The sequence below is a fragment of the Molothrus aeneus genome, chromosome 3 (assembly GCF_037042795.1).
Source record: "Molothrus aeneus isolate 106 chromosome 3, BPBGC_Maene_1.0, whole genome shotgun sequence".
NCBI classification, from domain to species: Eukaryota; Metazoa; Chordata; class Aves; order Passeriformes; family Icteridae; genus Molothrus; species Molothrus aeneus.
Window position 1 is genome coordinate 34,004,975 of NC_089648.1, and position 27,395 is coordinate 34,032,369.

Below are 27,395 nucleotides of genomic sequence, written 5' to 3' on the forward strand. Positions count from 1 at the left end.
CTCAGAACATGCTACTGCTCAGAGGAAAAAAAATATCATGCATTAAATCTTATGAGTATTGGCTTGTTGGTGGCAAACCCCCATTCTTCTTGCTCACTTCAGAAATTCTGTGAATACTGACAGGAGGTTTTGGGCTGCAAGAATGCCAAAGTTTGGCATGAAAGATAGGGGATGACTACTCCCTAGTCATCACTCTTTCCCAGTAGGTAATAAAGCTCTGATTGGACTGCCAAACCTTCCCAATGGCATGTGGCAGGATGCCTTCCTTTGGGGACTGATAATCTCTAAATGGGAGACTTGAAATGATTTTCTTTACACAGCTGCCTTTTCTAATGTACTCAATTTTGCTTCAGAGCCCAAAAAACCAGAGCAAGACCTAAAAGGTATGAAGAGTGCAGACACTGCTAACACATCAGAAAAAACATCAGATCAAGGTAAGGGCTGGGGATCTTGGTGCTCTTTACAGTACCCAACCCACCCAATCTGCCTGCAGGTGCTTAGAGGGAGCATTCTGACACTGGTTACACAGACAGCTTTGCCTCCCCCATCAAACCTCCTCTCCACAGCCCCTTTCCCACCAAACCAAACTGAAATGGAGCTTGAAGGGCTTCTGCTAATTCAGAGAAGAGGGCACTCACAGAGTTGAATTTCTGCCTGTGCTTTGGATGAGTTCAGGTTTTGTGAACTTGAAAATCTTGCATTATGGTTCTTGGCAATCTCCTATGCAGGGCATGTGCCCTGCAAACCCTTTGAAGATACAGTGAAAGAGATGGGTACCCTGCCTGCAGGAGCACTGGGAACAGCTTCCTCTTGTGTTAAAGGATCCATGAGAAACCCAGCCAACATGCACCAAGGCAACAGCTTTTCTTTGCTCTTACTATGCTGCTTCCTCAGCTTTTCTGATAATACTGTTAGCTTCCAGCTTCCTAGCTCCTCACAGGCTGGGGTATAAAGCTGGCCAGTGTGCCTGCTCCCAACTCCAGTAGCACAGGATCACAGGGGAAGACTCACTGTGCCCTCTGTTTTCTTTCTTTTAGCACAGTTTCATGGAGCAGTGCACTGTTCAGCCCAAAAAGAGCCATTCATGCTGATTTTTTCAGCTGAGTTGTTTTGTTTTTCTTCTGAGCCCTCTTTCAGTATTATTCCATTAAAACTGTCTGAGATCTGAGTTTTTCACTGCCTAGCATTAGGTGATAATTAATCCACCAGACAGTTTCACAACGATGCCTTCCAAGAGGAGAACATCCAGAAATAGCAATAGAACACAAGCTTATGTTGTGCAGCAGTGAATGGAGTGTGCACCATTCCATTTCAATGTAAACACTGTCCCAGGCCATCCCCAGGGCTATCAGCAGAGAGGAAAGGAACAAGACCAAGGTTAACATGGAATATATTTTAGGGCAGTTTCTTGTAGCTAGCTGGAAAAGAAAATAGTGAAGAACCTTTTTTGAGAAAATGACTTGGAAGAATCTAAGCTTGTTGACTATTTTTATAAGGATATTTAGGATGTATATTTTGCCACTAGAATTGTCACTGTTCTCACAACAGATGATACATTTTAAAAGTAGTAGCAACTGTGAGATGAGTCAATCTTAGATGAGATTGGCACCTTCCAGGTGGTGATCTCCCCCACTCTCCTCAGCCAAAGCCCTGACGTTCCCTGTTCTGGCTCTGACCCTCTCCCCCAAATCATCTTTATCTAAAAGTTGTCTTTCTGTCAAAAACATTTCAGTGCTGCAATTTTTTTTCTGGTCTATGACTCAGATTGGCCATCTTTACTACCAGATGCCAGCTGATTTCCATTTATATGGACCTTCTAAGTGCTTAATTACACTGAGAAAGGATGATGCCAAAACAGAATCTGCAACTGGCTGGTTGAACCATTTCATAGGTCTGAGACATCTGTCAGTTTGATGAGTGTTCCTGGCCAAAGCAGAAAAGTGTAGGGGGAGGATTAATGCTGCAACAGGCTGCTGTCAGCACCCTCTGAGAGCAGAGTGTCACACAGGCACCTGCACTACACATCCACAATGAAGGCACTAATGGCTCCACAGATGAGGGTGCTTGTAGGCATCCTGAAGAGAATGCCAGTTTCTGGGTTGCCTTAAGCATGGAGTGCTGCAGCTGCTGCCACTTCCATCCATGTCACACATCCAGCCACAGCGACATGTCAATGTTCCTACAGGGGACACAGCCCGCAAAGAGCATCAGACAACTCCGGAGCCGACCCCAGCCGCAGAAATGGCCACCACAACCCCCACACCGACCACCACAACGACAGAGCCTTCCACCACAGTGCCACAGCCAACCACAACACCTGCAGCACCCAGAACCACAGCAGCTCCAGCCAAGGCCAGACCTGGACTGCACAGGGGCAGAGATATGGGTCAGTAGCATGGATGTTTGCATTGCTTTCCTCCAGACTGACAGCTCTCCTAAAGTTTAAGGAACAAGAGATACAGCTGGATATACCATGATTTAGAGGATCATGAGTTCAGTAATTCAATGGAGAAATACTAGGAGTGGAAAAAAAAAATTAAGTCCAGCAGACCAATTCATGTGAGAGTAAGCTCTCCATTCGCAAATGCTGTGATGATTTTCAGATATAGAAGTCAATAAATAGTTCTTTGATTCTCACATCTAGACTGAGAGATCAACAGATAGGTGAAGACTCATTTTAGAATTAATTTTGTGATAACTTTCAATAGATTAAAGGTGCAATATATTTTTTGTAACAGCTTTTGAATTTTTGAGATTAAAACACTGTGAAGGAATTCTCATCCTTTTTTTTTGCACACTTGATTTTCCTTAATCTTTCCTTCTTCATTTATTGTTATTCATTAGCATTGTGGGGATTTGCTTCAATAGCTGAAAATTAAAATCTCTTATTTTTAGGTTCTAGCAGTGTCCACCCAGCATATGCATCTGTGGTAGCTGCAGCAGCAAGTAAGTATGGTGAAGTAAGTAAGTAAGCCACAAGGCATGCAGCACAGTGGGTTTTAGGGCAACAATGATTCAATAAACTTTCAAGCCTCAGCAAACTCAATGACTGAATCCAAGCCTGAATTTAAACTGAAAACACAGATGCTTGTCCTCAATGTCAAAGATGCTGATCACCCACAGTTCTGAGGAGGTGTTTCTAGTGAGTATCTGCCCATTTCAGCTGTGACAAAAGCTGGGGTTTGCAAAACTTGAGACAAAGATTTTGCTGTTTGAATCATATTTTCCTATTACTTCCTTCTCTCATACTCTTTCAAAGGGAGGCTTGGTTTAGCTGTAGAATACACAATGCAGAGGGCTGCAGAGCCACCTAAGCTTAGGGCTGAAAGCTCTGAAATGCTGACATACGTTAAAGCACTCTTCTCTCAAAAATCCCAGGCTGTGGCCCTGAGCCTGGCATACATGTGATGTTATTCCTGGCCTGCCACTTGTTATTGACAGCAGAATGGCAGCTGCTCAGAGCTCTGCATCTCAGTCCAGGAGCCTGCTCCCAGTCCAGCCCACAGCCTGCAATGCAAGTATATAGAGGTGTTTTTCCATACACTGTGCAATTGCTCAGCTGTGCAGTCAAGAAAAGGAGAATATTTTCAACTGTTTGAAAGGTTCTGAGCATGGGGATATGATTGCTTTTGAGTGAAAAGGGAGCTGGGCTATCATTAGCTTTCATGCTCCAAAGCTATTTCTGAGTGCTTTCAACTCAGCTTTCCTCTCACATTACTGCAGTCATCGCCAGTGCCAAGTAATCCACAGCCAAGAACATGGCAGGACAAGTATCTTTTGGGTAATTCAGGTCTTGAAGGGAAGCACAATTAAGTAAAATTTAGTTGTGAGTGCAGAATAAAGGCAGGGGCTGGAGGGGTTAATCTTATCAAGTCAAATGTGCAGGTAGGTATGTGCATGGCAGGATTTACAGAAGTGAACACACTATTCAAAAGTGTTTAAATTCTGTAGAAATCTGCATCATTCAGTACCTAATGTGCCTGCTAACTTGGTTCTGCTTGTTGCTTTCTTTTCTATTTCCTATTCCCACAGACTGAGCACAGAGGAGGCCTTTATTGTCTTTACTAGCAATTAGGAAACCCTCTTTGAGGTTCCCCAGTGAGGAAGATATGTGTGTTGAGAGTAAAGTTTTGGCAACACTGAAATCAGTGGGAAGGTTGTATTTGCTTTAATAAGACAAGTAATTTAGTAAAAAAATTGAAAACAAACTCCAAACAAAACAAAACCTAAAAACCAATCAATGACCCCAAAACAAAATCTTCACTAATTTTCCAATGTTTTCAGTGGTCACCTAATTGTAATTTGGATCCATCTTTCTTCACAATTTTCTTTACTAAAGTTCTAAGCATAAATTAATTCCCAAAATATTAAAGTGATCACAGCTAAGAATGGGTTATTGTGAGCTGGAGTGGTAGAGACCCACTTCTGATTTCACAGACTTCATTTCTAGGATTATGTCCAGCATGTCAGTACCTGATATTCCTGATTCCAAAAGACAAGAGCTGGATAAATTAAAAAATATAGAACGTACAAATACAGTTTTGATGACATGACCACCAAAAAGCAGTTTTCTCTGTCTGAGGAGCCTTTAGCACCCACTGCTATTATTCAGGCCAGAGTTTCTGATTGTTGATATTAACCAGAGTTTGGCTTGACTGAACAGAATCAGATGTTCTCCTGTCCATTCTGCCTCACAGAGACTCACAGATCTACCTCTCTCTGTGCATTGGTAGTTTGCCTGCAAAAGACACCTCAAAAGTCAACAGCTATGAAACAGAGCACAGTCAGAATGAACACACCCTTTCCATTTCCAGCCACTGGCACTGGCAGTAGTTCACAGGAACAAAAGAAAGGCAGGATTTTTAGAGCATGAGATTTAGATTAGAGCATGAGAGCAGGGGCAAAACTGCTGCCCTAGTTCTTGCTGTTCTTTCCCCTTTATCTTCTGCTTGTCAAAGACAGAGTAACATAAAAAATAATGGAGATTCTGCTCCATTACCAGACCTCTGCTTCAAAGATTTGATGTGCCAAAACTGCTAAATGAAAAAACACTGATGTGTTAGTGTGCCCTATGACAGCTGGTTCCTGCCTGCCCTACCAGGGCTTCTGCCTCTGTCCAACAGCAGCTAACCCAGCACACTCCCAAGGGCCACAGGCTCACTTGTTCTCTCCCATCCCAGCTCTTCAAGCAATCCTCTCTTGCACAGCAGATTGGACCCTAGATGAGGCTTGGGTCTAAATCCAGTGCTTCTGTGAACACTGCAATCTTAAATCGTGTCATGATCCTTGGTGCCATGTCGAAGCACTGAGCTTGCAAGTAAGCATCAGGCAGCAATTTCCTGGGCATTGTCAGGTGAGGTGCTTTCCTGCCCTCTGTATCCAGGTGGGGTCAATGGCTGCATCTATTTTCCATTTTCAAACAGGGACTCCAAGCTGGGCACTGCCTACCATGGTGCACTACACAGATTTCATTCCCAGCTGTGAGTTAATAGGGCAGTAAACAGAAAAGTATTGAAAGGACATGAGACAGTGGTAGTGTAAGTGCTGGAGAGGGCACTGGAAGCTGTTCTCCAGCAGGAACACCAGTAGGGCTCATGCCTTCAGGAAGCACTGGACAAACATTCCATCCCGGCACCAGGGAGAACAGCTGGTGTTTATTTTTGGATGCTGCCTTTCTGCCCAAGTTATCCCTGACTACTTAACCTATCAAGGGTGCTGACCAAGGTGCAGATGGCCAGGCATATTTTGTGCACAGAGTAGCTCCTTTTCTTGTCAAATCAGTTCTCATTATTCACAAGGTTCACTCTAACCTGCACTTAAACCACTGTTCTCATCATTTTCTGTCTCCATGCCTCCTTGCTCACCACAGAACTTGCCAACCAAGATTTCTCTTCTTCACTACTTTGATTTTTGACATGGTTCTTGGAATTTGCCTGAGACTGTCCATCCCCAGTTTGTTACATACTTCTCCTAGTCCTGCTTGGCCTCCAGCTTGCACAGAGCTCTGTTCTAATGAACACATATTCCCATGCCACAGCCTCACTGGCATCTCAGATTTGAAGGAAGAACAAGCCTTGCAACCTGGAAGTGCAATTCCAACTTTTGCTCCTCTACCACCACCATGCTTGCCCCAGCCAACAGAAGCATGGCAGGAAGCAGTTCACTGCAGGGATGGGGTAATGTGCCTTTGGAGGTACAGGAGGGATCAGCTCTGTGGCCCAGCACAGTCAAAAGGTGCATAGAGAAAAATCCACATTGCTAACATCAAATTAAAATTTAAAAGTGGCATAAAATACTTGGATACTGAGGTAATCTCTCCTTTACCCTCTTGTACTCTGTTTCCTCTGACCTTGTAAAGAGTGTTAGATATACACTGGGGCTCAGTCATGGCAAACATGAGACAAGGGCAGCTCTGAGACCCAGAGTTAATTTTCTACCACCACTTTGGCACATACTGATCTCCTGTGTGCAAAGCCTGCCCTGCACTATCCCATACAACACTGACTGCTGCACACACAGATTTTCCCCTCCGAAATCTGAATAGTCAGCCTGGTGTAGCTGTGGCCCATATGGAGCCTTACAAGCTTAGAATTTAAAAGCCTTGCCAGTTTTGGCAGATGAGCCCATTACTTCCATAACAGGATCTCTTTGGCATCTGGAGTTTACAAGGTCTCTCAGGACAGCTCCTAGAAATCCCATCAAATGGCTTCTAGTGACCTGGAAGGTTCAAGTTTGGGTCAAACACAAGCTGCTCACTGTCACCTAATTTTGCAATGTCGAGCTCCCAAGGAGCAGCAATTCCTGTTTTCTGAGACAACCATTCAAAATGGTCTCATTGACAACATCTTATTGATAAAATAACCTCCCAGGCCCCTGCCAGTGTTCACAGAGTCCAGTAGAACATTCCCACTGATTTCATCAGGCTTTCAAATTAATCTTTCTGGGAAAACTAATGAATAAAGGCTTGTTAAAGGATAAGTTTGTTAACAGGGTTCTTAAGAATAATTAATGAAATGAACGGCATGACTAAAGACATGGTTTTCATCTGCAAATGATTTGAGCCTTTAGTATTTTTGAACAATGGGAATTTAATAACCCAATCACCTTTAAAAAAACCCTTTGTGGAGAAGACATGTCAGACACATGAATTCTCCCACATTATTTTCCCATTGTCTCATTACTTACGGTCTGCCTGCTTGCTCATATCCACTTAATCTCTGCAGAAAGGCTACTATCTGGTCTGGGGGTTGGTTTTGGGGTTAAAACCTTCCTCACACAACCAGGACAATTGGATGGTACTGAAATAGAGATAAACACAGATCACCAGTGGGAGCGGGAGAAAGAAAATTACAAAGGAGAGCAAATCACAGAGGTAACTGCAGATCTTTTAAATGCAGACCAGAGACTTGTAGAAGTAATATCCATAACTAAAGGGAACAGACAGATCTGTATGACAGACAGAGCAAGACAGTCCTTTTTTAAGGAGGCTCAAAATATATCTAAGAAAGTCTATTAATGACAACTCTATATGTGAACCTTTAATTCTGAGAGCTATGAAGTGAGACTCAGTGAAAAAGCTAGGTAGCAGTAGTGCTGAACCAAACATGGTGTAATAAATCACACTTTCCCACTTTGATGTCTACTTAGGACAGGTTCAGGCTGCACAAGGAAGAGGACAGAATACAGGTATGTTTAAATTTAACAACAACCAGTAGATTTATACTGCTCAAATACTAGAAAACCTTGTATTTAAGTTCCATATGCTAACCAATATAATATTTTCAAAGCATTCAGGGGCACTTCCACCTCTGCAAGTAACAGGAATATTTTACTACACAATACAGGTAAAGGCATTACAATCCTCCTCTATTTCCTCCCCACAGATATTTTTAGCACTTACATATTCCAAGTCATGCAGTAACTCACTGGTTTTCCCTCCTAACCATGTTCATAGCAGGCCGCAGTGAGAGGAGATATCACAGTGGTCGTTGTGTGACAATAGTGTAACTTTAAAGGAAAAAGCAAACAAGATTGATTAAACATGGAATTGTTCTCAAAAAAGTAGTCTAAAATAACTTATAGAGGGCTTTTATAACATTTGCTGCTGCAAAATGAGAGGAGAGTGTTGTGTGTGTGTAAGTGTGCAGGATTAAGGCCTGACCCAGCTCACAGGCCCCAAGCACTGTCAGCATCCCAGGACCCACTGCCATTTGCTCCAGAGGACCAGCCAGCAGCTGCACTGTGCAGCACCTACTAACACTTAAACTCTCTTGCCAGCCTCTTTCAGCCCTTTTACATTAATTCATAGTTTCCATCTTCCTTTTCTGTATGGTTTGAAAATGTGCAGAAGGACAATGTGGGGCCACTGCATCCCCTGTGATGATGCTTCTCTCTCCTCTCCCACTGGCATCCATTTAACCTCTTGCCTCTTTGTCCCATCACACAGGTGCTCAGCACCAAGAGCCTGTTGCCACCTTCCAGAGGGCTGCCAGCTCTCCAGTCCACCTGGGTGAGCAAGACTGCTAGCAGCAGGTTTTCCACTCTCTTTAACAGTTTTAGCAACCACAAATTAGCACTTGTACTGCACGTTGTTTTCCTGCATCCTGGAGGAGGACCAGGGCAAGACTCATGCGCTGAACACCAACTAGCAGCTTCCTGAAAGGGAAAGGCAAAGCAAAGCTCAGTCACAGGTGACCTGGTGTTTCAGGCCGTGAGAATCAACATCTGCAAATTGTTTTCAATTTTTCTTATTTGTTAGTCAAAACAGGAAACAAACAACCAGCTCTGTGCAGCTTTTCAGGTCTTCAATAGAGATTGTTCCTGCAGTTCCCAGAAACCTCTAGGCTGACAGTGAAATTAGAGGCTGAGAGTTGAAACATCACCTGTACTGTTCTCTCTTCCTGGAAGGGCAATTGACCCTTCCCCAGCAAGCAGCTCAGTGAGCAGGCACTTTACAACAACCTCCCAGGGGCTCCAGAGCTCTCAGCACACACCAAACACTAACTCTCCCATGAAGGACAGCAGAGTTTCTCAGAGACAGATTTTGTCTGGGAGCACCCAGGGTGGGGTGCAGGATGGGAGCTGGGTTGCAGCAAGGCATGCAGGGCTGCACAAAGCCCCACAAGAGCAGCAGATCAGGTCCAGGGGTGGTTCCCAGGATGACCCAACAGCCCAGGCTGCCAGGCAAGTCCCCAGCCATGGAGCAGGTCTGACCAGCTGAGGCAGGGCACCAGGTAAGGGAGGCAAGGTCTGAGTTGAGATAGCATGGCACTAAAATTGGCACAGGTACAAGGAGCAAAGGAGAGGGTGTGCACCTCTGTGCTGTTCCATGAATGCTTCCCACAGCCCTTTCTCACACACAGCCCTGGCCAAGGCAAGTGCTGCCCTGTACCAGTGCTGACCTCTGGCATGGGCAGCCAAACCCACTGGGAGGGAGAGACTGCAGCAGATGAAGGTGTCCCTGGGCCCCGAGGGCTTTGGTGAGAACTGGGAATCACAGGAGGAGTACTGTGGCAGGGAAGAGCCAAGTGGTCATTCACATTGAGGTTAGAGGATGTTATTATGCAGGATATGTTATTATTTTTCCAAATGATTCCAGCCAGGTAATCTCACCCAGCAGTCTCCTGGTCAAAATGACAATTTGTAGTTGGCCTGGTTGCAGCATATTTAAAATGCACTTGTCCTAAGACGTACTTTATTCCCTCACTTTTCTACTCCTTTCATTTCAATCTCTTTCTCTTCTTTCTGTTTTCCATCTGTGCTTGTCTTTTTCATACCTTTTTGTCCATACCAAATGATGTGCTGGCTAACTCTCAGGCTAGCCAAATCTTTGCCAGAAAAACAGGAGAATACTGCTGAGTCTTACTTAAATCAAAGTCAGTATTTGACCTTACCTAATTGCTTAAGGCACATTAAGGTCACCTTAAAGTGATTAAAAGGCTCAAATTTTCCATCATAAATTATTCTGCTTTCTTTACCACAGAACAAGAAGGAAAAAAAATACAAACACATATTTGCTGTATTCCCAGAAAGTCCTGATCCTTTTTTCAGTCTAGAATGTGGCACCTCAGATGTGTTGCTTTCTAGCAGCAAACTTTTCTAACAATCAAAGGAAAATTCCTGAACAAGTCCTTGCTTTCTTGGAAAGGCAGGTTGATCTTCTTGATCCCACCAAGAATGTGCAAACAGCAGAGATCAATTCTGAGAGCTTGGCCATGATGTTGAGGGACTTCCTCTCATCAGCTCAGGCTGCCAGAGAAAGCGTGCTAGGAAACTGCCTTCCCCAACACAGCAGTTACTTGTACAATGCACATTAACTCCCTTGAAATCCCATACTCACTTAGTCTTGAGTTTTCAAGAATGTTTTTCAAGGCAATTATACTGAAAAGTTTTGGTGGTGCCTTTCTTTTTTTTTAAGGAGATCAGTCTTGGAGTATCCTAAAAATCAACACTTTTTTTTTAATAGGCATCTTCAAGCGAGCCCTAGTTATAAAAATAATAATTTTACTTTCAGATATATATTTCATGGACAGCTTTCTTCATTATGTGCCTAGGACAATATGCAAGAAATAGAGCTTTATCCCAGATAAACAGGTCTCTCAAAAAGCTGTATGTTCTGCATATTTGCAGCCAGCTACTCCCAATCCTTGGTACTTATCTTGTGTTATTGGTACTTATCTTAGTCATTAGGATAGTAAACTGCCACAGAAAGTTCTAAATGGGTGAACTGAGAAGACTGGCTGAAGAAATATCAGACAGCTACCCACAGGGATTTGGACAGACTAGAGTACCTGTGGACATCTGAGCTGAAGAAGTTGTTAATTGTAAATCTAGAAAAACCTCACCATTGCTCCTACTGATAGAAATCAGTCTTTTTCAGCATCTGCCTGTCTATCTGAAAAGCATCTGCTTTTCAGATGTTAAAGAAGCCTGGTTTCTGAGGGTGCTCCCTGACAATGAGGTGGCAGCAGAAACAAACCTGTGACACGTGAGATGACCACATTCCATTGTTCTGATCCTTCAGCTCACATCCCTACATATGAAGAAGAGAAAAGAGGGCAAATCTTTGTGCAGCTCCTCAGCTGGTCCCATTTGCCGTACAGTTCCTACTGCTTTAAACAAGTTTGCCACTGCAGCTCACAGAGCACCATATTTCTACAGAAGACTCAAGAAGTGCAGGGTCTTCTTCATAATTTGCTCTTTGTCTGCTTTTTCTTTTCAGCTGGTCAGGATGAAAAGCAGCCTCATATGAATCTTCCTTTCCCACAGTCACTGGGTGCTCCTCCAGCCTGGGAGGGGGAAGCACACCTTTGGAGATTATCTACTCACAAACTGGTTTCATTCACATTTGTTCTTCTCAGTGACAGCATTCAGGAGACATGTTGGCCACTTTGATAACAAATGAGCATCAGCCCTTCTCTGTGGGTAGGGTCCCGTGCTCTGCAACCATCACCCCTAGCTCCTGTTGGTGCTGTTTGCTCATGGCTCTGCTGAAGGATGTATAAAACTGGCAAACAACACTGTCAGAATATAAGAATATCCCTCCTGGTTTTCCTCTTGTTTCTTTTCCCATTACCCAGGCCTGCCCTTCCTTTACCCGATTTCTGCTCCTAAGCAAAATCACAAAAAATCTTCTGTGTGCTTCATGATTGACTTAGCCCTTTGTTGTCCTCAGTTTTTAGATCCTTCATGGGGATCTAAAAGTTTAAGTAGTGCTCAGCATAAGGAGGGAAATTACCCTAGCAGTGTAATTCCTACCCTAAGGGAGACCACACACCTTATTCAGCTATCAGACTCATCCAACAAGTCTTCCTCCCAAAGAGAAGCTGACAGCTCCTCATGGGAAAGGCATTCTAAGGACAAGCTCACTGCTCTCTAGGCTGGAGGACACTGGCAAGCTCCTGCACAACTTTGTTGAAGCCTATATTGCAGTTCACCCACTGGCTCCGGTCAAGGGCATACCAGCTCTGTGCAGCTTATTGAGTCTTCAATAGAGTTAAATCTTTGCTTCCTGGGATTCCCAGGAACTGTTTCTGTCCTAGTCAGATGCAAGGGCATTCATCTGGCTGCAACCCAGAGCAAAACATCACTTTTGGGAACATCTGTCAGCAGGTTCCAAAAACAAAGACATTTTGGGGTTTATTTATAAGGGCAGCAATTTTGATAAAGTTATCTATTCCTAATAAGTGGAAAGCAATTTTTAGACAATTTCTTTGTGTTTTGGTGGGCTGAAGGGATAGGGAAATCTGTAGGTGAGAGGTCCTCACAGATTTTCAGTGAAAATCTGTGAAAAATGACTTTAACAAAAAAAATATACTGCGGTCTCTGCCTCAGTATCAATGCAATTTAGAGGAACAAGATCAAAACAGATCTAGTGAGGTGTATTTAAAACCTTAAAAAAGGTTAGTGCTCTGAGGGCAGTGATACAAGGCTCCTAATTATGGCTTGAAATGTGCATGTAAAAGCTCCCAGGTTTACTGATTTCCTCAGCTCCTCAGTTGTTAAGTATTTAATAATTGTCTAAACTGACCTCTCGACATTGATTCAGAGCTGTGTGATCTCTAGTATTTGCACTACTAGCAGTAAAAGTTTTTTTTTCTCTTTCATGTGTGAAAGCAATGGAAATAGACTCATGGAAACCTGGACTGAGCCTTTTTGACACAGGTAAATATTTAAAGCATCTAGTAACTAGTCTGGGAATAAGTGGTTTCCATCACACATGGGTAAAGCTAAATCTATTCATCAGGCCCACGACACTGGAGATAACAATCTCGTTTTAAGAAGTAATTACAGCATTTTAAATTGTAAATAAGGGATGTTGTTTACATCTTAGCAGATTATTCTGTGCTTTCGTCACTCTTGAATTTCTGCTTAAAGGAAGAGAGGAGCTCTGGAAAGAGTTGGCAGCTGCACTACAGGAAAGGGATTCTAGCTACTGAAATCCATTTGTAAATGAGAAGGTATTTTGGGAATGCCACAGCTGAGATCACAGCTTAGAGCTGCAATCAGTGAAGAACATGACAGATTATCCGGATGTCAATGTACTTAGGGAAGACATTCAGATAAGAAAAGGAGGGTTTGTGTCAAACGTAAAGAATAATGAACATCGTTGAAATTTTCTGACATTTTATCCTTCAAAAATGACAATATGGAGATAAGAATATTTTATGAGCGCTGGTAAAGGAAAAAAAACCCTACATTTGTAACAGGCTGTAGTAGCAACAAGACCAAGACTTGTGCAACCCTTAATCAGGAGCAGCTTCCAACTGCAGATTTAACAGCTCCCTTTCCTCGGGAACATTAAAGCAGACTGCACAAGATCCAGACCAATTCATGACGTGGCACTCTGCCTCTTCCCAGGGGCCTCGCCAATACAAGAGGTCTTTCCTACCACGGGTTTTGATGCTGGAGAGGGCTGTGCTGGTGGCCCTTGTAAAGGCCATTCCCTTCAATATTCTTCTTACTTCAAAGCCACTAGTGTGCTTATTCAAGGAAAGCTACAACATGAGGGCCAGGGTGCAGAGGGATATTTTGAGGCAGAAAATGACAGATTGCATTAAATGCAATGAAAGGTTGGGCATGGGGGAAGGGATGTTTTATTAATAGTTTCTCAGCAACTGAAGAGCCAGCATAGACTAGTGTGATAAAGTCTGATGGATTCAGATTGTCACTTCAAAGGAGTGGTTTCTGGCGTGGATGTAATCACTGCTGTCTTACTTATATGAATGGGAAGTTTAATCAGTATGGACAGCTGTGACAATCAGTGAAGGGAACTCTAATTAGCATGGCGTAGACTGCCCATGCAGCGAGTTGAAATTCCCATGGCAATACCAACAATAAACTGGACTGGCAGAACAGGGAGGCCCATAGAGACTGACCACCTCCCCAATTAGTTGGGGAAGAGTATTTGGTGGGTGACCTTATTGTTCCACTATGCACAAACCAGACAGCTGACCCACAAACTTCAAGACCTGATAATTGCACTGGCAAATAAAAATGAAAAAAAGCAGCACTGCCTACACATGAGTTTTCCATGCTGACAAAGCTAATGTCAGCTGTATGCCTGGGGACAGAATATGGATCTTACAGGATAGATAGATAAGTGCATGAGGCAAATAGCTATCTATGAATTATTCTTCATATACAATTTAGTTGCTAAAATGGATGGCACATGTTAATTTCTAATTTCACTACAGTGTTAAATCCACCTACTTTCTGTTCTGCAAATAAGGCAAGGTTGGGGGGGGAATGCACATATGGGATACCAAGCTGACACATGTAAGATATGCAGTGTGCAGGCTGCAGGATGAAGTGTGGCTTTGGTCTGTTGCTGAGAAACTATTATGTGTCTGTGTAATTAAAGCCTGCACTGGAATATACACAGTCAGGAAGGCAGGCTGATGACTATTTTAAGATAAAAAAAAAACCAAACAATCATTTTCATCCATGTGGTTGACAAAGAGAGGCTTTGCATGACCAAGTCATGTTGCCTTTAACTTCCACATCAGATAAACTAACCATAGACTTGCATAAGACTTGCCTTCCTTCAAAGGCAGGTTTGGTTTGTGTCAGCAAGACTTCAGGCCTGAGAGAGGTCAGAAACGTTTCCTGCAGCAGATACCACTGGATGGAACTGTTTGGTGTCACCCCTGTTCCACATTATTTTTCCTCAGTCAGGAACAGGTGGCCAGCCTCAGGCAGTGCTGCCCTAGCACCACCACTCTACCTCTGCCTGCTGGTGTTTCCTCCATCCAAATGGGCTTCCATAGGCAAACACACAACACCAGGTGCACTCTTCCCTGTTCCCTGCCTGGGAGCTCATCCCCAGTGTGCAAGACAAGAGGCACGAGCCAGCAGAGTGCTGGACAACAGCTCCAGCCGTAAAAGATGAGGTCGGTCGGAGCCTGGCTTGCCAGCCTGCTTTTGAATGCATCCAGCCTGCCCTGGCACAAGAGGGCCAGCTCCACTAACTGTGGGAGAGGCTTTTCTGTCACAAGAGCCAGTGCCAGGGTGGGTGGAGAGCTCCTATTCCCAGTCCAGAAAGTATCCTGTCCAAAGTTGGGGCAGGAGCACAGGGAAGCTGCACATGGGTCTGCAGGCACCACATACACAGTGACAAAAGAAGCACCAGCCCTGGGGCTCTCCTAACCTGGCCAGACATAGCAGGGAAATCCTCAAACAAAGCACACAAAGCAATCACCAACTCTTGCTGTAAACAAAGTAGGGCAACTCTCTGTGCTCTTTGCCTGCTTCACTCACAGGCAGCCCCGTGGGCTCCCATACAAGGCCAAGCCCAGTGCTCCAGCCAGCTCCACATCCTGGCTCTAGCAACAGGCAACAGCAGATGCCTGGGGACAAGCAAAGCAGATGGAAATCACTGCTTTGGTGCAGCTGTTAGCAGCTCTGTTTGGTCCCTGCAGCAGAAACTTTCTACACTGGCAGCTGAATTCCAAAGTGAGAAGCCAAAGCACCCCTGTCTGGTACGGATGCTGCCGTGTGCTGAAGCCTCCCAGCAGGGACCAGGTACCAATCAGGTCAGCTTTACACCAGGTCCTGCACACTCAGACTTAATACAGACATGGCCCCTGACCCAAAACTATGTGCAGCTTCAGCATGCAGCTAGAAGGACTCAAAAATGTTGTATTTGACAATTATGAGAGGTAAAATTTTAGACTTAACTGGAATAGAAATAGGAGTGGTTACAGAGGGGGATGGAGCTGGTACTTCCCTCCATTTTCTTCACAGTACTCTGCCTTATTATGGCTTGCTCCTTAATACCTTCAGCAACCAGCTTTGTATGTCACATCTTACATCATATTTAGGTGGTGACCTTCCCTGATGTCCCTTTACAAACACTGATGCTCTCATGCTTGGCTTGCTGCTGTGGAGAGACAAACTCTGTGGTACCTAGTAATTTCTCATACTTTTCTTTATAGAGCTCACACTTTCTAAAATTACCTTTTCACTGTGTCTCTGAAGTCAGTAATCTTTCCTCAACTTACTTGGTGATGAAGATTTAAGGAAGTCTTCCTCCTAGTTTTCTTTAAAAATCTAACATGCAGTTTACAAAAATATTAAGCTGTTCTACTGTTCTTTAGACTAACAGCTTTCTTGGTGAGTGTTCAGTTGTAGCTCGTCTGATCATTGCTGTCTCTTTTGAGGATTATCCCAGCTAAATCCCCTTAATCTTGTCATGCTTTACTGAAAAGACACAGTTCTTTGCCCTTGCTTGGAAGGGAGATGCTGGACTGTAGGAGAGTCTTGACAGACATTCAAGGCATGAGTGAAGTTCAGCATTTTTAGACCTAAAGCCAGCCTGATGGTGTCCTGTGAGTCAGTACCTTTCACAAGGACATCAACTCACCTTTTCAAGGCTGCTACCACCCAAATACTTCACTAGAATCCACTGGTGACCCATGAGACTTTCCCTTGACTTAACCATAGCTCTGTTACCCTGTTTCTTTTGCGCTTTGCAAAATAACCCAGGCTTCTGGGGGCACCTGAGGAGCTGTGGCTTGCATTGCTTCCCCAGCTGTAATGAGCTGGAGTCAGCTGCTGCCTGTGCTTTCCTCTCCAGACAGAAAACAACATGATAAATCTGTGGCTTATCCTCTTCAGACATTGTGCAGCTCATTGTAAGGCACAGTGAGCCAGTGGGGTGGCAGTGCTGGTTTTCAGGAGAAGATTGCTGGGAGTCACCATCCCACACCGTGGCCACCAGCCACACTCAGCTCTTGAGGAGGCCACAACTTGTGCATGATGCTCCCAAGCCCTTGCAGTTAGGGAACTGACTCCCAAAGGGGAACACCTCAAAGTAGGTGCTAGGAGAGATTTTGGTGGCATTCCTAGAAATGTCTCTGCTCTTGTTTTACCCCAACAGTGATGTAGATGAAAAAAGGTAAGCTCCAAGGATGTCCTCCCCATCCCCATTTCCCTCCCACATCAATCCGCAGGCCAGGGGGTCTCTGCAGTGACCCTGTTCCCCATTTCCTTAAAGAGCAAGGGCAGCTACCAAGCACATACTGATAGAGCCTTTCCTTTCTCTGTTTAGGCTTCACTTCAAAGGAAGACTTGAATCCAAAGCCACTGGAACCCATCTCCCAGGGGAATCAGAGTATGTACTTTAGAATTAACTTCATAATTAAGTGACATTATTAATTACATATTGCCAGAATGCATTCAAATTAAATAGCAAAAGGTAAGTTTTCAAGAAAGCCTAAGAAAATCCAGGAGCACATTTTTCCCTTGCAGAGAAAAAGTGAGCACTCTCTGCTGACCCCTCTTACACAAAACTAGCTTTTGCTTCTACAGGGAAGGAAATAACAGCCAAAATTTAGCTTACCTGGGCAGTGAGATGGTGGCTCCTCCCTATCACCTCTTCCCAGGCAGTATCAGCTCCAGGCAGCCAGCAGAGCTTCTTCACTCAGGTGCTTTGGTGGCAGAGGACAGCAATCCAGTGTGCTGCAGAGCAGGCTCCCATGGCTATGCTGTGTGCAGGCACCCTTCTCACAGCAGTGGGTGGGAGGGAAGGAAACCACCTGAGAAAGGGACCCAACGCCTGCCACAGCCAGGAGGGAGAGGATGCAGAGGGATCATCAAGGACCACCCAAGTTCAGAGAAGAAAATGCAGGTTCCTCTACTCTGAAATCTTCTACAGCCCTTTAAAAAGTCAGATTTACCCATTATTCCGTCTTCAGTTGAGGCCCAAAGTAGCACAAGAAAGAGAAAGCAAGTTCTTAGTGGAGAGATGGGGTTGCCTGCCACTTCTTCATTAGAAGCCACCCCAAAGAGAAGGTTCACCCTTCCAACAGTGCCTGGGTCCTCTCTTGGGCATCTGCTCATCCTTGGGCAGCTGAACACTGTCTGGACTCTTTACAGTAACTACTGAACCAAATGTCTACATATTACCAGGCATTCCTCTTAATATTTGAAGAATTATTTTCCTATCAAAGATGTCAAATACACCTGAAACTGATACAGAAATAAGTGAAAGAAGAAGAAAAAGGGAAGGCTCTGCCCTATAGACCCCATTGCCCTGCAGAAAAGCAGAGCTTGGTGCAGTGGAGGCACCAGCAAGGACAGCTGTGTTTCCAGCAGTTAAACTGAAATTAGTCACACCAGAAACAAAATTTTCAACCCACTGATATCTCTAGGACCATAAAAGTCGTGTTTCAGATCTCTCCTCCCTGCAAATCAGAACGTGCTCACCTCCCTGTGAAGCACCCTAGCCTGTGCTCTTGCAGTGTCCCTCTCATGTCCCAGCACTGAATCGGAATCCTCCCCAGAAACCAAGTCTGTCTGTAAGTGTATGTAAATCCTTGCCTCCCCAGACCCTGCTGGCTAACAAACTGCCCACTTCCCACATACAGATCTCATGAACTAGTTCCCTTTGAAGGACAAGAAATTCAGGAAAACTTGGCTGTTAATTGAGGTATTTGTTGTGGGTTCCCGACCTTGCCTCACGATCTGCTGCGAGCGGACACGGTTCTCAGTCACGCTCCTGTAATTCAGCATTATTAGAATTAGAAAAAAGAGACAGCTATGGAAGAAAAAATTGAAGGTAATGAGATGGGAGGCAGTTGCATAAGCCACTAAGAACAATTGGTGCTTTGTAGCCTTCGGGCTACCTAATGATTAAAACACAGTAGTTTGAACAGTCTGATTGGTAGGAGGCATCATCAGAGGGAAATCAAGAGATGGGGATGACCCAGATGCTGGAGGGGGAAAATGTTAATTAGCACTCTAGTTAAGCCAAATTTTGATCCCACTCCGGTCGCAGACCAAAGTGGTGAATGTTTCACCACCAACTTAGAGAAATGTGAAAGCAGGTTGGCAGAGATGAAGACAGCATTTGCAGCACAAAGATGAGGTTCATCTGTGTAATTAAAAGGAAGAGTTTGTTTGGGTACAGGCATACCTTTTATAGAACATTGCTTTCAGCCCAGAGAGGAAACACACAACAGCACACTGCTGCTGCAGCACACATGGGTACAAGGCTACCACAACATGCAAAAGAACAGCCCCCACTCAGTCTGAACATCCCAAGCAAAATCACCATCCTTGATGTTAGCTCCAGCCCAGAAGGAAACAGATGAACAATTCTCATTCAGAAGTGCAGAGCTGCCAGGATTGTTGTCCGTAATCCTGGACTGCAATCGCTTTGAAGAGACCCCACAGCGTCCTTCCCCTGAGGCACATCCCAGGCATCACACATTTCAGGAATTTCCCTCCCTTCTGAGGCACATTAACACAGTAACTGTTCCTGTTATGTCTATTACATCAATCAAGTCCACAAGGGTGTCACCAAGGAAATCCCCTTAGTTTGTGCTCTGCAGGTGGTCAGATCACAAAATCCAAGCACCATGGCTGGTTTTACAAACTCCCATCACCTCTGGGCTGCAAATAAAGCGTGCTGAGAGCAGACATGGCTCTGAGGGCACAGGATATACAAGTCAGCCTGCTCCTGTGGGGCTGACCTCCCTCATCCCCAAAATGGAGTGCTTCCAGACTGACTCCTGTGAAAAGATTCTTGCCCTTTTGTCAGAGACAAGCTTAGATGTTTTATGGGACGGAGTCATGCCAAGAACTGTGTTTACCAACCAGTAGGACAGACTTTAGCTGCCAACTGTGACTTGTCCTTGAAAAAGGCTTTTTTGTAGAGTTTACACAGCAGGATAAGTCACTGGATGCAGAGTTTTTAGGCCTTTGCTGCTTGCAAGAAGCACAGCAATCAGAAAGCACTAAAAATATTTTTGGTGTTTCTTTATCTCTCCTCAGATTGCAAGGTTGATTTGTCCTTCCTAATGGATGGGAGCTGGAGCATTGGCAAACGCCGCTTTCAGCTCCAGAAGCGGTTCCTTGGTAACGTGGCTCAAGCCCTTGGCATTGGCAGTGCAGGTCCTCTGATGGGCATTGTTCAGTATGGGTAAGAGCCTCCCAGACATTCCCATTGCCACAGGACATGACTGCACACTCTAGCTCCGTAGCATTCACATTCTCTGAAAAAAAATCCCTTCGCCCAGCATTTTTCTCCTGGGAAGCTGAGAAGCCTCAGAGAAAAGGAAAACAATTCTTATCTCATTTGCTTCTCCTGTGTTGTGCTCACATGTGGAATGTGTTTGGAGATTGTTTACCCACAGGTGATATTGTTTCATTGGATTCTGGTGTGAGTTGTTTTGACTCTTTGGCCAATCAGGGCCAAGCTGTGTCGAGACTCTGGAAAGAGTCACGAGTTTTTATCATTATCTTTTTAGCATTCAGTAAGTATCCTTTCAGTATTCCTTAGTATAGTATAGTATTCTTTAATATAATATAGTATCATAAAGTAATAAATTAGCCTTCTGAGAACATGGAGTCAGATGCATCATTCCTGCCTTCCTCGGGACATTTCCCAACAAATACAATACCACTCTAAGCTGATACGTGCTAAAGGCCTCACTCCAGCTTGCACTCAGGATCCAGGTAGCACAGACCAGCCCTGTGGCTTTTGTGTTGTATGTGAAGCAAAACACTGACATTTGCTCTAATTTCTCCTTTTAGTGATGACCCTTCCACAGAATTTAACTTAAAAACTTATGCCAACTCCAAGGATCTAAGGAATGCCATTGAGAAAATTCAACAGAAAGGGGGACTTTCCAATGTTGGTAGGTGATGGGGCTGCTTGCGCTTCCTCCACTCAGGGGGGGCTTCAGAGCCTGGGCTATAGCAAGCCCACACCTCCTCACAGGACACAGAGGCTGGGGCCAAACAGTGCTTAGTGCTAGCACCAGGCTGGTGAGGGAGCACTGCTCCCACCATGACCTGCATGTGTTGATCCCAGGCCCTGCAAATCCATCACAAGTTGACATGACATACGAGCAGTTCCCATCAACGCTTTGGGGATAACCCTTGATAACCCAGCTCATCACTCCCAGCCTCTCTGGGGCATACAGAGGGGGTTCAGTGCAGGAGGGCTCGGGAAGCACGGGCACCAGTAGCAGTGGTCTCCCTTCCTGCTCACACAGCCACTGTGTGAGCTGCCTTCCCCAGCTCTCTGCAGCCTCCAACACTTGGGTCAGCTCTCTGCCTGCTATTTCATGGGATATTATCAGATGGAGTGCTTCCAGATCCGTAACTCCTCAACTCCTCTTCTATTGCAGGGAAGGCACTTTCATTTGTTAACAAAAACTTCTTTCTGGATGCTAATGGAAACCGAGGTGGAGCACCCAACGTGGTTGTAGTGATGGTGGATGGGTGGCCGACCGACCGAGTGGAAGAGGCCTCCAGGCTGGCCAGAGAATCAGGAATCAACATTTTCTTTGTCACTGTTGAAGCAGCTGCTCAAAGTGAAAAGCAGAACGTTATTGAACCGAACTTTGTGGACAAGGTAATTTGTGGGCTGAGTCTGACCAGGACTGAGTCTGAGCATTTGACCAGGCTGAGTCTGACTAAACTTTCTAACCTACTTCATTCAGGGCATTTCCCTTTCCTTCTTATCACTTATGGTTCTTTCTTTTCCTCCTTGTACATACTGTCTTGAGTTTTTCTGTACAAAAAACAGGCAGTAATGCTGAGGTCAGAAAGGGAATGAAGTCAGTAAAGTCCTGGTTTGAGGTACATCATCAAGCAAATGGCTTTTCACTGACTAAAGCTTAGCACACACCTGCAGTTGTACTGAGACAAGAGGCTTTCCAAATACTCAGTATTTGGAAAATGACAAAGTACAATCACAGCTTGAGCAATTTGGAATTGTTTTTTACACAAACCTCTTGCTGTGCATCTCCCACTAGGGAAAGGGTGAGGAGCCCTGTCAATCTAATGTCAATGTTGCATTTACAAACAGGTCCCACACAAGCAAAGGTTGGCACAGTCCCAACACAACCACATCCTAGTTTTTCAGCTATACTGGGTAACTCAAACATTCTCTTTTCACTGTTGATGAAGGCTATTTTTCAGTTACTTGTTTCTGCTGCTATGGACTTCATGGTAGGACTTGGAAAAAGGGTAAATCTCTGCCGTATGTAGAAAAGAGAATGCAAGCTTTGATTGATTTGTATTTGGCACCAACACTAGCTGTCTGATAACAGTGCTTCAGAACAAGCTGGTACCCAGTTAGGGCAGGAGATACCTGCCAAGTGGCAGACCAGGCTGGGCCTAAGAAACAGGGTTAAGTTATCTGGTATTTTCAGAAAACAGATTCCCATCTGAGCTGGGTTGCTCTGCCATGAAATAATCTCCCATGAGTCTTAGAGCTGCTCCAAAGAGCTGCACTGTCTCTGGTCAGCATATAATTGGATTGTATCTAATTTGCATTTAATGTTTTTTAAAGAACAAAGCTACAGCAAATCTCTGCAAACCTGCCAGGGATACAGCAGAAGTGAGAGCAGAGTGGGCTCAGAACAGAAAGGAGGGAATGGTGGCTTGATACTGCTGCATCGTAACACTAAAATAGAAGTAAGACAGTAAGAAGAGCAAATGAGAGCAGGACACCATGAGGAACCCACACTGGAGGGACCTGTAACTCCCTTGGAGCTGTTAGCCTTTATGCAAGTCAAGACCAGGGCCTTGGTCTTTTAAAATAGTCAGATACACTCACCATCACAAAGCTGATAGATAAAGCCTGGCTTAACAAAATATTCTCACCCAGAGAACTGAGGAATTGGCCTTTAAGAAGCACTAAAGCCAAAGGCAATTTGATCCAGCCTGTTTGCATCACTCCCCTCCTTCCCTTCCTCCACCCCTTGACTTTTCCCATGTCCTCTTCTGTGTCAGCCCTACTTCCTACCCACCCTCACCTGACTCCCACTAACCCTATAGAAGCTGCCCACAGATCTGGCCCTTATGAGTATTTACTTATAAAAGTTAATGGGTTTGCTTTTGGTTTTTTTACTATTTGGCAGAGCCAACACAATGAGCCTGGTTTTTCTTTGCTTAGAAAGGTATGAACCAAGTTATCCTCAGCTTACGCCCCAGGTTTCACTTCAAAGTAGTAGGGTTTGTCAGCAGGCAAAACTTTCTTTCTTGTCCTGAATGAAGGGAGCTGAAGTTGCTACCTGGCAAACACGCTGTAATGTCCATGGGAGCCACGCTAAGAGCAGCTCTGTGATTTGGATGTTTTTCCCAAAAACAGTGTGACTCACATAAAAAAGCCTGACAGGTGGCAAAACTTGCTTATTCAGTTTTTCACTACTATAATATCAGCTCCATCCCACAGTTAAAAAAAAAAAGGCAGGAAAAACTGTCACATTACACAAGTATCTGTGATGTTACACTGACATCATTTCCCAGGGAAGCAGATGGTGATTGCAGGAGAGGCCATTTCAGACTCCAGCACTGCTCTTTCCAGGAGCCTATATTTACACTTTAGCTACATCCCCTAGCAGGAACAGGCAGACTGAGTTTCCATTGCGTTTATCCTTGTGTTGCCTCGCAGGCAGTGTGCAGGACAAGCGGTTTCTATTCCATCAACGTGCCCAGCTGGTTCAGCCTGCACAAGGTGGTGCAGCCCCTGGTGAAGCGGGTGTGTGACACCGAGAGGCTGGCTTGCAGCAAGACGTGCCTCAACGCTGCCGACATCGGCTTCGTCATCGACGGCTCCAGCAGCGTCGGCACCGGCAACTTCCGCACGGTTCTGCAGTTCGTGGCCAACATCAGCAAGGAGTTCGAGATTTCGGACACCGACACACGCATTGGGGCGGTGCAGTACACCTACGAGCAGAGGCTGGAGTTCAGCTTTGACAAGTATAGCACGAAGCAGGACGTGCTAAATGCCATCAAAAGGATCAGCTACTGGAGTGGGGGCACCAGCACGGGAGCAGCCATCAGCTACGCCTCAGAGCAGCTGTTCAGCAAGTCCAAACCCAACAAAAGGAAGATCATGATTGTCATCACAGATGGCAGGTCTTACGACGATGTCAGCATGCCAGCCATGGCAGCTCACCAAAATGGTAAGGTCTTCTATCACTGCCTGCTCTCCCCTCGTGCCTCAGCACTTATCCAGGTCAGATAAATGCAGTTTGCTATAATTTGAAGGCACTGGATGAAACCTTACAAAGCAAGAGTAGTACTTTTCTCTGGGTTCCCACTGAGCTCCAACAAGATCAGCATCTGTTTAATAGCTGAATAAGGAACTTCAGAAAAAAACCCCAAACTTATAAATCATCTCAAATGCAGCAATGTCTAGGAGATCTCAAACTACATTTGCAGTATTGATCTTAAATTAGATTTACTGCAATGACAATTTTAGTGCTTTTTCTAAACTTTTGGTTTTTTTCAGGAGTCATCGCTTACTCCGTTGGAGTTGCTTGGGCAGCCCCAGATGAACTGGAAGCCATTGCATCAGACCCTGCTAAGGAGCATTCCTTCTTTGTGGATGACTTTGACAACCTCTACCACTATGTTAATCAGCTCATCCAAAACATTTGCACAGAGTTTAATTCCCAGCCAAGGAACTGATGGACTCCAGCAAGGCAGGACCTTTGGGTGCTGTGCTGAAGGCATGACAAGTGCCACAGAAATAATGCCAGTCCTCAGTTCAAGAAACACTGGAGGTGTTTCCCTCCAGCATTTTCCAGTCAGCAAGGTTGACTGCAGCTCTGTCCCTATGCATGATAATGCTCTGTGTAGACTTAATGAATGATTTTTTTTCGTTGTGGGCATCAGAAACTCTGATTTAGATGGGCAGCAGAAGAGGCAGTGAATATGGAGGAAATAACTGCAGCTGTTTGAAGAGCTGCTTCCAGCATAGAACCCCAGCTTGCACAATTCTCACCTTTGGACACACACAAGTTCCTTAAAAGTGCCACCTGCTCCCTGAAGTGACCAGGTCCCTTCAGGGAGTGGCCAAGCTGCTGAGCTGCTGTGGTAGAAACACCTCATATGGCACTGCTCACCAGATGACACACAGATCAGGGCTCAAATACCAGACGGAGGGGGAACACAATTTGAGTACCTTCTTAAAAGCAGGTATTCTGTCCACACTGCTGTCTTGTCAGTAAGTTAAGCTTCAGCTAGCGTCAACTCAAGCACTGGGATTTATCCAAACCCTGAGAAACTGGAAAGCAAGAGAGAGGAAAGGTTCAAACCCCAGGACCCTACAAGTCTGCCTCCTTTACAACCCTACAACCACAATAAAGCCCCAAATCCACAAGGCAGCCAACATGCAGGAACTGGAATCTAGTCTCCCACAACACTGCATTAATTACTTGACCTGAGACGTGTCTTTCCCCTCAGCTTCCTCCTTCACTCTTGGATGGTTCAAGGCCTGCAGGACCACAGGAGTGTTGCCAGGACACAGGAGACTCTGAGAAAAACTGTGGGTTTAAGCTGCTCACAATCACTAAAGCATTTAAGACTCACCACTCTGTCATTAGACCAACACTCAGAAGTGCAGTCTCTAGTGTCAGGAGAGCTATTCAAGAGCCATTAACAGGATTTAAGAGGGAATTATCTGAAGTTCTGTGTTATACACTGGGAAAAGCAGAATTTCAAGCATTTAGATACTCTCCCTCAAATTTAGGACCAGCTTTTCTTTTATGGACTGATTTCAAAATCTACCTATTACAGCCCTGGATCTGTCAGAACACAGTGGTTTCTTAAGTGAAGAACTACCCATGTCACTAGTCAGTGCAGAAGGAGGGACACACTACTAGGACCAAAATAACTCCAGTCTATTTAGGAAGCAGCAGTTGCTGGTTATGTTCCATCCAGTATCATTAAAGAAAATACATTCATTAAGCTAAGTTATCAAAGGAGCCAATAAAAACATGAGTGTTCACACTCCTTACAGCAATCAAAGCCATGCTGTGCCAGGTTTGTGGAACTAACAGGAAATGGAAAGAAATTAAAACTCAAATTTGCCATATTACTTGCAAATCAACCTCTTAACAGCATTTATAGTTTTAATAACCATGAGCCAAGATATTTATTAGCCACATAAATTCTAATTGAATTGCCATAAGGGAAACTCATTTTATCAGCAAAAGTAGCACTATTTTTTTAAATCATTATGTTTGGAAATATGACTGAAGTACCTAATAACCTGTCAACTAAGTAAGCATAACACAAATTAATGAAAACAGCAGATTCTTCCTGATCCCCCTGGTGGGGTAACATAAGCCAGGCTGGGGTCCTCTCAAGAGGTTATCAAAGCCAATCTTGGATGAAACAGTGGTTTTACACAGTGAAAGTTCATCGCTTCCCCTTAGAAGAAACATTAAGTTCCAGCTTTAACTGAGTATCATCAATTCAACCATTCTAGCCAGACTGAAGGCCCAAGACACTGTCAGCATCCACAAATATATTTGTATGCAGAGTTTTTACCACTAATCTCTGCTGCTGCACTTCACAGCAATAACTTTTGGCTTGAAAAAAATTATTAAGGACAGAGAGTTAGGGATGAGGCATGAGCTGAGCAACTCCTGATATCCCCCATCTCCTGACCCAGCTCCTCACTACCCTTCTGCTGAACACATCTTTCTCTGTCAACAGGGAACTTTACATGGCCTGGACAAAACTCAAACCCATTAACTGAATTTACTGGGGTCTTCAGTTCAGACACCATATTTATTGTCTAAAAACCTGTTTGTTTGGGATTTGATTTGGGGCTGCCTGAGAAAAAGGCCTAAATTCTAACTTACAGTTACTCTTAATGCTGTGGGTTTAATTTTTAATGCAGCAGCTCACTACCACATATTGTTCTCCATACTGAATGTACTCTTGCAGCACCAAAGATTGGTACCCTGCAGAGACTTCCCAATGCTTCACTTGTGCAGAGGTGGCCGAGACATTGGGAGCAGCTAGAGCACACATGCTCTTTAGGATGTGCTAAGGGATATATGCATATGGGATATAACTTCTTCCTAAAGCTTAAAGTTTAAGCAATGACATTAAGCTTTCAAATGCTTTTTCACAGGAAAGTTGCACAGCTATCTTTTGTTAAGCATTTATAAGGGAGACTTCAGGGTTTGTTGTTCAAATGGTTTATCTTAAGTTTACAGAACAACTATGGTGCTTGTTTCTCAATGTGCATTTTTATTTACTTCTTGGGACTATCTTGAAATCACCAACACACAAACTGTGAAAGTGGTTTAATCCAACTCTCATCTAAACATAGAAGTCCTATTCATAAGCACCGTAAACTTAAGTGGAAGTCTCAAAATTTTGAATACACCCTTCCATGCAATCATAGAACACACTCCTCTTCACCTTTACTTTTCATAGCAATCAAATCACTTGCTGCCTACTAAAGTCTCTAAATACTGTTTGATTAAAAAAACAAGTTACCTTACATATATAGATAAATGTTCAAAGGGGTATATTTGAAGAAAGCAGAACTCCTTCTGTAACATATACAAGCTATTTTGAGCTTATCAACATTAAGTTGCTATATCTTTTGCAATAAAATTGTCTTAAAGGCA

The 27,395-nt window shown here is 44.3% G+C and overlaps 1 protein-coding gene across 1 annotated transcript in view; it reads left to right on the forward strand.

The window, feature by feature from the left end:
* VIT (vitrin) overlaps positions 1 to 27,395 on the forward strand; it is a 53,506-nt gene extending 26,111 nt beyond the window's left edge. The window contains exons 7-19 of the mRNA XM_066546641.1: positions 354 to 434; positions 2,186 to 2,386; positions 2,896 to 2,946; positions 7,648 to 7,686; positions 7,788 to 7,844; positions 8,447 to 8,509; positions 12,616 to 12,663; positions 17,051 to 17,113; positions 19,777 to 19,924; positions 20,539 to 20,642; positions 21,138 to 21,364; positions 23,411 to 23,924; positions 24,254 to 27,395. Of these exons, the coding sequence (XP_066402738.1) occupies positions 354 to 434; positions 2,186 to 2,386; positions 2,896 to 2,946; positions 7,648 to 7,686; positions 7,788 to 7,844; positions 8,447 to 8,509; positions 12,616 to 12,663; positions 17,051 to 17,113; positions 19,777 to 19,924; positions 20,539 to 20,642; positions 21,138 to 21,364; positions 23,411 to 23,924; positions 24,254 to 24,432 (1,775 nt within the window). The 3' untranslated portion in view covers positions 24,433 to 27,395. The remainder of the gene's footprint in view (positions 1 to 353; positions 435 to 2,185; positions 2,387 to 2,895; positions 2,947 to 7,647; positions 7,687 to 7,787; positions 7,845 to 8,446; positions 8,510 to 12,615; positions 12,664 to 17,050; positions 17,114 to 19,776; positions 19,925 to 20,538; positions 20,643 to 21,137; positions 21,365 to 23,410; positions 23,925 to 24,253) is intronic.